We start from the raw sequence: 11101 nt of genomic DNA, 5'->3' as shown, positions 1-11101 counted from the left end.
ATACGAATCATCCAATTCTAGCTAAAATTGTTTGAATTTTCTCAACCATTCAACAATTTTGTTATTGCTGAAGTCTTGACATTAGTTGTTAATTACAACAAAGATACTTTTAATTACATAAAATAATAAATTTTGAGTTTACAACATCAATATTTTCTTTAATAAACATAGTTGTCTTAAATCAGTAGCATAGAAGGTAGGACTTGCACATCGTTGCCACCAATAAACCAAAACATGTGGTATCTACGGCATTTGTATTATTGTAAAGGTATTAATATCATTTAAGGTGAAAATAATTCTAAAACAAAGAAATTTATTCATTTATTTTTATCAAAAAAAAGAATCTAACTGTGTTGACAGTTAGTAATTAGTATATAAATTTTTCATATTTTAATTGGTCTAAACAATTGATCCTACTAAAATTCGAAATCAAATTTTCAAAAAGGATTGGAATTTTATCAAGTTCATTTGAGGTTGAGGGTTCAATGTTCATGATCTACACCGCTCATTATAAAATGAACGGTGTAGATTAATTTGATTAAAACTGTATTTTTTTTATTTACATCGTTCATTTTATAAAAGGTGTAGACCGTAAACATAATCCCCTTAAATTCAAAATAAACTTGAAGATATCACAACTCTTTCAAAAATGTATTGGTTCTCTCTTGTTCATGGAATAACTCTGATTGCTCTAGATCTACCTAGAGTTAGGGTTTCTTAACTAATCTATTTGAAGTATGCTTGGACCAGTTTTCTTTCTTCTTTTCTGCTAATTCATAAACAATAATATTTTATGAACAACTCTATACACTATAAAAAAATATTCAAAATTTTTAAAAAATATTCACGTAAATGAAAATAATTACAATTATACATTTGGATTTTTTTATAAAATATTTGCTTGACCAAAACAATTATAAATTATTTAACCGTATAGAATTATTTGCAAATATATTTAACGCTAAACTCTAAATCACATAATTCGACTACCACCACCACCACCACCACCACCGGCTTTCGGCAACGACTTCTGGTCACTCCCCCTCTCCCTGCTCCCCCCACTGCTACCGACCACTTCTACGGACATTCGTCGGTAGAAATTGTCGGGCATCGTCGTCCACAACTCTGTCACTCCCACTGTCTACCCCTTTAACAATGGCCATCACCCCACTAGTAGTCACCAACAGAAATCACCAACCACCATCAGTCACCACCTCCGGCCAACATAAAAACTATACCCTAAATTCTAAATAATAAAACCTCAAACTCAAAAAATTGAAATCTGAATTTTAAACAAGTATTTTTATAATTATTTTCATCTAAATAAATATTTTTAAAATATCTTGGTAAATCAATTAAATATATAGATACCGTTACTTTTAATTTTTCAAAATATTATGTAAGGTATTGGGTTCTGATTAAACAAGAATTTGAAGGTGGGTTGTGGTGATGTCAACTGTTTTGGGTGACTAGTATGGGCTTCTCGGTCGAGCCTACAAGAAGCTTGAGGCTGTTATCATAGTAACAATCAAATACATAGCTGGTGAACTAACCCAACGGTCTTAGAACTAACTCCTCAATAATTATTACTACTATATTTTATATTAAGAAAATGAAAAATACAATTTTATAGATAAAAAATTTAATGACAGATTCAAATAAAAATAATTATTAATTTTTATATGTTTAATCATGAATGAATGAATGGATTGTGAACAATTAATTAATGTTTATAAAGATGAATTATGATGATAATGGTTTATTACAATTTTAGTTTATTGTTCATAAAAAAAGTTTTAGTTTATTATTCATTAAAAATATTAATTATTTATTGTCTTTGTCTAATTGTGAACCCCAGAAAACCCTAGAATTGTTTCAAAAGACATGAAATTAATTTTAAATTTTATTTTTATGCGACTCTTAATCAGTTATTTTTTAGATGATTATAAGAGAATTATTTATGGAAGAAATAGTACCCACGATCTAAGTAAAATATTGATTAATGTTTAATTTAAAATTTAAAATTATGTTTTTTTATGAATAATTTTGAATTATATTTTGTGGGTAATAATCAGTTATCTTTCTCCACCATTTTATCTTTTTATTATTTTCATCCACTAATACCAATATATCTGGAGAAATACTTATGTGAACCTAATTCGCCAAGTAAGCAAAATTGGATTTTCATAAACATAATGATGTATTTAAATGCACATTTCCACTTAGCTGAATGGTGCACTTCAGACCTTTAGAAATTTGATGTTAATTAGTGCTAATGTGCTATTAAGTACTTCTTTCGTTCTATAATATTTATCGTATTTGTCTTTAATATAAAAACTAAAAAAATAATTAATAATATATTTTAATTTATAAACACTTTTACAAAATTCACCCACATTAAAATTTGTTTATATTTATAACTACTATTTTTATTTGTTTATTGTATTTTTTAATAAATTAATAAGGAGCAAACATAAAAAAATAACAATTAATGTTTTCTTGATATTCTAAAAGAATAAATATTATGGATTAAAAAAATTTCAAATGCAAATATTATAAACCGGAGAAAATATTAATTGTTAACGCCTTCATTAATTTTGGTTTGTTTATTTCGTATAGAAATCCAACAGAATTTCTCAAGTATAAAGTGGTTAACAGCAAACTTGATGGGCAAAGCCATTTATAATAGTTTGTCGAGAAAGAGAGGAGGCTATTCCCTATAAGTAACTAACTAAATATGCTTATATAATTGAATTAGTACTTAGGACTTTAGTCTAGTAGAAAATTGATTGGAGCATCCCATATATTAAGCTAAAATTTAATCTAATAAGAAAATAAATTATTTATCAATATTGTATCTTGAATAGAAAAATTCTAGCGTCTTTCTTTTTAATTTTAGAAATAATCACATTCTGCCCGATCATCAAATTTTTATGGGATGTTAAAAAACCGACCAATTATCAATGAATTATAGCTTTAAATTTAGATTAAATTCTCCCACATACATCAAAAATATTTTTTTCCAAGTTATCAATAAAAAAATGATAGATCTATTAAACTTACAATCATGTTTTAATTTGATAAAATCAAAGTAATTGGCCAATTTTAAATATTGTTCAAACTTAGACTAAAAAGCAGATAAATGATAGATATATAGTAATTTTATAACAAATTATGAATCATAATTATGTCAAATCAGACTAATTACCTATAGTTAAAATGACCAATGAATTATACCTCAAATAGTATAAGCATTGAATAGCAAAATTAATAAGTCGTAAGTTTAAATCCTCCCACTCTATAGTTAAAATAAATGCTTTATTTTTCCGTACTTAAATAACCAAGAAAAATTAGCTAATATTAAGAATTGATTAAATTAATTCTGATTCATCAAATCAAAATATTACAATAAAAATGATTGACTAAATTTATAGGTTTGATTTTTTTTTTAAAGCAAAACATAGCCTTTAAAAGGATACCCACATAGTATATCCATGATAAGAATCTAAGAAGCTAACCTAGTGCACACCCATTGCCAATATACAAATAAAAAATAAAGCCTATAAATTGGAAGCTATAGCTTGAAAGGTGTTGTAAACCATTAATCCCATCTCTTACATAAAAAAACAAAAGCAAAAATGGAGAAGAAAAAATGCAATATTAAACCAGTAATAATGGTTATGATGGTGTTGAGTTTGGTAATAATAGGACAGTGTGATGCAACTTCATTTAGTGATTGCTACAAAGGTTGTTTTCTAAAATGTCTTATAATTCCAAATGGTAGCTCTATCTTTTCTTGTGCAACTAAGTGTGTTAAAGATTGTATTTTGCCATCATCATCTATGGTGTCTTCTTTAGATTATAAACAGCAAACCAATTACTTCTGCAAGCTTGGTTGTGCTTCTTCTTTGTGTACCAACTTTAGCTCCATCACTGATCCAGGTATTCTATTCCTATCACTTTTTCGGAATCTTATCGGTTACGGAATCGAGATTTTTTTCAGCTCGGACTTAGTTTCTAATTTATCTATAATTTTTTTGCAGTTCGGGCTTAATCACTAACAACCTACTTTCATTTTTAAAAAATTACCTCAATTTTTTGAGAAAAAATTGATCTCAACGGGGACTGGAGTGTATCCTAGTCTAAGGGTAATTCTGCCCCCTGTTTACAGGCAAACCCGTACGTCCGTTTTAGTCGGAATTGATCAAAGTGTACAGTTTTTAGAAAAAAGTTTTAATTCATTGCTACGCTCTGACTAGTAGGAAAAAATTTGTTAGATAAGAATTTATTCTATACAATTCACTCCCAATAACTATAATTTTTGTTGTGATAGGGGAAAAGAAAGTGGAAAGGTGTGTGAAGTCTTGCTCAAACAAATGCACCACCAACTACTTACCGTGAAGATTCTTATCAGTGAGCTAAATTGCAGTAATTTTTATTATTCAAACTGTAGACAATTAGTTCATAAATCTCGGTAGTATCATGTTGAAAACATCATATTTGCAGATCCAGTGGCTTATTTACATATTATTTATTTTTTTTCTTTTCAGATTTTTAGCAATTTAGTGTTCACGAGCTGTAACTTAAATGCTATAAGTGATAAAACAGTAAACTGTCAAAGTCGGAGGTTTAAATTCTCTCAAGATCGCTCTCCTCTCCGGTTATCAAAAAATAAAATAAAATTTAGAGTTCACGGGCTTACATGTTACAATGGCAAAATGGCAAAATGACAAAATGTTTGTCTTAATTCAGCAGCACTCGACTCGTGATTGGGATCCAGCTTCATCCATTTACTTTTTTTTAAAAAAAATTTCTACTGTTTCTTTAGGACGAGATGCATTTTTACTGAGTTATGTTTTGATTATATAATACTATTAATACCAAATGTCGAGAAGATTAGTTGGGAGGAGCATTATATAAACTCCAAAAAGAAAAAAGATTTAAACCGATGATCTAATCTAATCCTTTATTTCCGATTGATGTATAATGAACAAAGGATCATTTCACTTTCTAAATTTGACATAAAGTATCAAATACATCCAAATTCGTGAAATCGCATTAGATCACCCCAGAACTTGACAAAACCGGATTAAATCCACCCCTCAGCCACTCTTGCCTACTCTCAACCCTCGTTTGAAACACATTCTCCGTGGTAATTTTTTTTTAAAATAATCTTCTTTTTTTTAATTCTTTAAATTAATATTTGGAAATTTCTAAAAAAAATTTTATCAAATTTTGGAATATAAAACAATTAACCAACCACCACTACCCGACAAAAATTCCGGCAGCCGAATTTCTTTTTCGGCCGACTTCGACTCCGAATTTTTTTTCTCCAACTCCAAAAAATTTCCCAACTTTGACAGACCCATCTGGATCTACTCTTCACGATGAATAGCAAAACCAAATGTGGTTTGTTCTTTTTAAACAGTGGTGGAGATTTTTTTTATTAATTTAATTAAAAAAATTATTTTTAATTTTTGAAACTTTAGAAAAGATGGTTATTTTAATGAAGTACTATTTAGAATATATATTAAAATATGAAGTATTGAAAGAGACCAATATAATGCTTGAAGGTGTAATTGAAAATAAAAGGTGTGGATTTTGATGTTTAAGGATGCAATTAAAAGTGAAAGGTACGGATTTGGGTGTAATCGGCGATTTTATAGTGTCAAAATGTAAAAGAAAAAAAGTTAAATGTGGAGATTTTTTTTCAAACAATTGTCAATTTAACATAACTAACCGCTACTTAGGGGTGAGCAAAAACCGAAACAAATCGAAAAAATTAAACCGAACCAAACTTTATTATTTGGTTCGGTTTTTTGGTAAAAATGGTTTGGTTCTATTGCTATTTTAGGTAAAGTTTGGTGTTCGGTGTTCAGTTTGGTTTGAATGTTTTGAAAATCGAACCGACCAAAAAACTGAATTAATCGAATTTTAATATAAAATATGTATATTTTTTAAAAATAATATATATATATATATATATACTTATATTTATATGTTTTTTGTATTTATATTTTAATTATTATTGATATATTAATTAATAATTGTTATTTAAACATATATGGAAGTTTATTAGACTTTAATTATCTAATATTTGAATTATCTTAAATATAAAATATTAAAAAAAAGTAAAAATAGTCAAATTTGGTTTTAACTAAACCGTACCGAACCGAAACTTTTGATTTGGGTCAGTTCGGTTTTTTTACCTTCAAACTAAAAGTTGGTTCGATTCGGTTTGGAAAATTTTCAAACCAAAAATCGAAAAAATCATAAATATTATTGGACCACATCAATATAATTATCTATCCGGTCTATATTTACCAATTTCGCAATAATTTTGAATATTTTTATTTATTTTGCCAATTTTAATTAGCACAAGCATTAATAAGCAAGTATATATGGATTTGAATTTTAAGACTTCAAAATGACTATCTTTCGGATACCAGAATTCATAGAACAGAACAAATATATGTAAATAGAAAGAGAAGAAGATTAATCCCAAAAGTTAAACCAACTAACTGCATGCATATTGTATTATCACAATTTCTTACTTGTGGATAACATTCTAATTATGCACACTCTATACATTTTGTTTATGAATAAAATTATATTAACACCACAAGATGTTAGCAAAACATCAAAACTACTAGTATTCGCACATAAGTGACACTCTCAAGATGGTGCACTAAATGCTACGGCTAATAAAAAGACAAAAGTCGAGGACATGTGTTTAAAATACAAGAAGAATTTATATAATAATCCAAACCCAAATACGAAAACATCATATTACAAACTTTAAAAAGCGAAACTGCACACTCTATAAATTTGGACCAAGCCCTAGAACTAATTGCCATTAATCAATTATCTTTTCATATTCCAAAAAAAATATGGAAACTAAGTCTTTTATGGTGGTTCTAATGGTGGTTGGTTTGGTTATAGGGCAGTCTCATGCAAATTTTGCAGAATGCTACTCAAAATGCTACATGACATGCATAGTGAGTCCCGGCGGCACCATAGAATCCTGTGTTAATAAGTGTCTCTCCAGCTGCACGCCTACTTCTAATTTACTTGTAGATTATAAATATCAAACCCTTTCTTTCTGTAAACTTGGCTGTGCAACCTCTATGTGCATCAATCTTAGCTCCATCGGTACGTACTCGCTCGAACTTCCCTTATTTTACAATTCTGAAAAATGTGTTCTGCTAATTGAGTTAGCATCTACTTTCAATTAAATTGATTGGAATATCGTAACGAAATTGTCAAATTATGATAAATTTGAGAAAATATTTTTTGATACTACGAAGCCTTTTTATTTTCTGCGGAATTTTTTTATAATTATTGGCTTAACCTTTTGGTCGGATGATTTCTAATTAGAGTGTGCTAGTTTAATAATGTATGAGCCAAAGCTTATTGTTAAATTTTAATGGGTTTTTTTTCTTAAAAGAATTTGTGTATATTATTATAAAATGATAAAAAAATGTAAAAACTAAACTGAGTTGATGAATATGTTAATTGTGATGGACAGGGGGAAATAGAGGAGAACACTGTCTTGATGTTTGCTCAAAGGAATGCGCCAAGAATTACTCACCCTAATGCTATACTACGAATTATATTAAATAATATTCATAAAAAAAATTATATCAAATAATGTATGAATAAAACATTGAAAAATGTTGTCGTTGTGTAATTATACATAGATAATGTATTAATTTTCTGCTATTTAATTATACATAGATAATGGATATGAGTGCTAATTTACAATAAGAATTAATGCTTCTTATCTCTCAGTCTCCATCTTTACTGTAACATATGAATTATAAAGTACTAAGATTAACTTTTCATTCTCCCAACTTTTATCAAATTAACTTTTTTTCACTCGACGATTATTAAATTTACAATTACTCCCTTCTGTTAATTTGACTTGGCTAAAATGTCCTTAATATGTATTATATATTTTAATTTAGTCCTTCAAAAGACTTATATTTATAAAAAAATAAATTAGAGACCCGAATGATATTTTTTTCCTTTCCTTTTAATTTAAAAATTAAAATAAAAAAAAAGACCTCCGGGCACCGGAGGTTGTGGTCTCGCCTGAGAACAGACCATCGTCTGTTCTCTACCAGAAAACAGACATTTGTTCTTACCTGAGAACACACCGTGCCGCGGTTGTTTTCGGATCGATGGTGGTTTTGGGACCGGTGATGGTTTCAAAGCCGGTGGTGGTTTTGAAATTGACGACGATTTTTTAAAAAGGTCTGCGGTTTACAGAATAGGTTCTAATTGAATTAAATTTGGTTTAATTATTTTTATTTGGATTTTTATTTAATTTAATTATAGTTAATTAATTGGGTTTGATTGATTAATCATATTTTCATTAGTTTGATTGTGATTTTATTAATTGGATTTTGTTTGATTTCATTTGATTTGATTGTATTTTATTTGATTTAATCGAATTTAGATTGATTTCATTAGGTTTGTATGAATTTTAATAAGAATTTTAATTAAGTAGAGGGGGTGAAAATATGTCAATTTTTTTATACATATAAAATTAATAAATATTTTAAAAATTAAGTATCATTTTGATCCTTTTTTCTAAGACCCCGTTATAGACGGAGGGACTTTTTTGTTTAATAAAAAAACTGGGGGGCAGAATTGTACCCAAAAATCAAAAGGAACTGTTTTGTATTTTTGGAGAAACTTCAGGATTCTTTTTACACCTTTTACCTTGTTTCTATCAACTGGTTTTGGCCAAATATTTTCTGCTTTTGGAAAAATTCTAGTACATTAAGGAAAAATACTTCATAGTATTACCTTTTACTATTAGTATTCGAATTCTATATGTAAATTTTTCCAGGAATTCTATATATAAATTGGTCCATCTCCCTCCTCATATTCCCCCATAAAGTAAACAAACAAACTGAAACCCTCAATTATGAAACTCTCGTTCTCAATCCCATCAAAATCATCTTCCAAACGCAAATTCCCATCCCCAGTCGAAACTCCACCCGAATCTCAAACCAACGGAACCTCCAGGCAATTCGTAACCGAATTCGACCCATCAAGAACCCTAAATATCTCCAAACCAAAGCTCATAATCCCCCCTAAAGAAAACGAATGGCGCCCCCACAAAAGAATGAAAAACCTCGCCTTCCTCCCATCATTACAGCCCTCCCATTCCACCGCTTTACATTTCGAAATCGCCGCCAACGTTGACGACGCCGGCGACGACACGGGCATATCCTACGGCCTCAACATTCGCAACAACGACGACGGGAGTAAACCCAGCGGCGATGATCAGCAGCAGCAGCAGAATGTAAGTACGGAGAATATGCTGTTGGGGAAGCAAATATATGATTTAGAGAGATTTCCGGAGGATCGGGGTTTCGAGGAGTTTACAGGCGTGCAGGTTGACGAGTTTGGCGCCGCGATATTGGCCGGGTATGGATGGTGTGAAGGGCGCGGTATTGGTAAGAATGCTAAACAAGATGTTAAAGTTAAACCGTATAGTAAAAGAACTGATAGGGAAGGTTTAGGTTTTGTTGCTACCCCTAGGGTTAAGAACAATGATGTTAAGATTAGAGACACTATACCAAATAGGGTTAGCGATAGTAGTAATAGTGAGAATGTTAAAAGAGGAAGAGAACGGGATGCGGGTGATGGGGACGGGTTTTTTGTTGGTAAGGATGTGAGAGTGATTGCGGGTGGGAAAGATATTTACGGTTTAAAAGGTAGAATCTCAAAGAGATTGGGTGTGGATTTGGTTGTTCTGAAGTTTGCTGATTATGAACGCGATGTGGATATGCTTATTTCGGGTATTGCTGATTTGGGTTCTAGAGAAGAAGAGAAGTGTTTAAGAAAGTTGAAGGCTTTACAGATAGATTCCAAGCATAAGCATATTGGTGAATCGAGTAAAGGTAGTAGGGAGAGTGTGAGGAGAGATAATGGTCAAGTGAGAGACGAGAGAAAACAGTGGCTTACGAATCATATTCGGGTTAGGGTTATTAGTAAGCAATTGAAAGGGGGTAGATTTTATTTGAAGAAAGGTAAGGTGGTGGATGTGGTTAGTCCGAATGTATGTGATATATTTATAGATGAGACTAAGGAGCTGGTACAAGGGGTAGATCAGGACCTTCTTGAGACTGTACTGCCTCGTCGCGGAGGTCATGTGCTTGTACTTTATGGTAAGCATAAAGGGGCTTATGGGGGTTTGATGGAGAAGGATTTGGACCGTGGAACTGGAGTTATACAAGATTCTGATACTCGTGAGTTTCTGAATGTGAAACTTGAGCAGATTGCCGAGTATTCGGGGGATCCCAGCTACATAGGGTATTGATGAAAAGCGGAGTCTGTGTAGTTCTCTCTCAATAGGGAAGAGACTTTCGTATTATAGATTAATGTCAACTCAGGATGAAAAGTTTTTTGTGCTTCAACTGTGTTATTTTAATATGCTTGTGCTACTCTTATTACTGACTGAAATTAGCTTTTTTTGAGGCATCCAGTTCTAGATCCATATGATTTTAAGCTATGTTCACAACTATTTTACACTCTCAGGCAATCTCTTAATCCATCTATGATCTCATGTGTGTCATTTGGGGTTTAGTACTATTTATATGGTTTTAAACTATGCTCTTATTTATATGGTTTTAAACTGTTTGGTGATTTTGTTGCTAAGGAATGAATATTATGTTGCAATGTGCTTTCTTGAAGAAATTACAATGAATGAGGGATGCATCTTCAGGTGTCGGCAAAATCAGCAAAGGAAAAAACAAAAAAAAAAATTCAAAGCCCCTCACTACTTATTTATTTCTGTCAAAATACTTTTATTTTCCTAAAAAATTAATTAATATACACTTAATCACTTAAACCAAATGAGTAACATTTTTCCTTCTTCTGCTGCGTATTCTTCTTCTCCTAATTCATCTCCTCGGCTGACTTCGCCATTAATTCAACTCCAAGGCGTTGCCATCAACATCATATTAAACTCCTACGCCTTTAGTCTTCTTCTACGTTACGATTCTCTGCTAATGGTTGCCTCCGCCGCTGCAATCTCAAAGGTGTTTTTATAACTTTGCTTAATTTCCTTTCTTTATATTGTGAG

General features: G+C 30.6%; 3 protein-coding genes across 4 annotated transcripts; all 3 read left to right on the top strand.

The window, feature by feature from the left end:
* Window positions 1-3493: 3493 nt before the first annotated feature.
* LOC126680813 (thionin-like protein 2) lies at window positions 3494-4808 on the top strand. Of its 2 annotated transcripts, XM_050376029.2 has the most exons (3): window positions 3494-3942; window positions 4334-4413; window positions 4551-4808. In XM_050376029.2, exons 1-2 carry the CDS (start codon window positions 3639-3641, stop codon window positions 4399-4401), a joined length of 372 nt encoding a protein of 123 aa, XP_050231986.1. In that variant the 5' UTR covers window positions 3494-3638; the 3' UTR covers window positions 4402-4413; window positions 4551-4808. The 2 variants fall into 2 exon arrangements, with proteins under 2 accessions (XP_050231986.1, XP_050231984.1); XM_050376027.2 differs by lacking the exon at window positions 4551-4808 and having other exon boundaries at window positions 4334-4549.
* A 1881-nt stretch (window positions 4809-6689) lies between these two features.
* Window positions 6690-7722, top strand: LOC126680513 (thionin-like protein 2). Its single transcript, XM_050375648.2, has 2 exons — window positions 6690-7152; window positions 7529-7722. The coding sequence occupies exons 1-2, from the start codon at window positions 6891-6893 to the stop codon at window positions 7594-7596; spliced, it is 330 nt and encodes a 109-aa protein (XP_050231605.1). The 5' UTR covers window positions 6690-6890; the 3' UTR covers window positions 7597-7722.
* A 1069-nt stretch (window positions 7723-8791) lies between these two features.
* Window positions 8792-10570, top strand: LOC126682992 (protein MOS2-like). The gene has a single exon (XM_050378800.2). The coding sequence runs from the start codon at window positions 8936-8938 to the stop codon at window positions 10334-10336; it is 1401 nt and encodes a 466-aa protein (XP_050234757.1). The 5' UTR covers window positions 8792-8935; the 3' UTR covers window positions 10337-10570.
* Window positions 10571-11101: the final 531 nt, after the last annotated feature.

Source organism: Mercurialis annua, linkage group LG5 (genome assembly GCF_937616625.2).
Source record: "Mercurialis annua linkage group LG5, ddMerAnnu1.2, whole genome shotgun sequence".
NCBI lineage: Eukaryota > Viridiplantae > Streptophyta > Magnoliopsida > Malpighiales > Euphorbiaceae > Mercurialis > Mercurialis annua.
The sequence above is the reverse complement of the archived record's forward strand: the minus strand, read 5'-3'. Positions and strand labels throughout refer to the sequence as shown.

Excerpts from the sequence above, each read along its gene's own strand:
- LOC126680813 (XM_050376029.2), top strand. The coding sequence starts at position 3,639 with ATGGAGAAGAAAAAATGCAATATTAAACCAGTAATAATGGTTATGATG. Across the intron at positions 3,943-4,333 it reads TAGCTCCATCACTGATCCAG|GGGAAAAGAAAGTGGAAAGG; the intron begins GTATTCTATTCC and ends TTGTTGTGATAG.
- LOC126680513 (XM_050375648.2), top strand. The coding sequence starts at position 6,891 with ATGGAAACTAAGTCTTTTATGGTGGTTCTAATGGTGGTTGGTTTGGTT. Across the intron at positions 7,153-7,528 it reads CATCAATCTTAGCTCCATCG|GGGGAAATAGAGGAGAACAC; the intron begins GTACGTACTCGC and ends TGTGATGGACAG.
- LOC126682992 (XM_050378800.2), top strand. The coding sequence starts at position 8,936 with ATGAAACTCTCGTTCTCAATCCCATCAAAATCATCTTCCAAACGCAAA.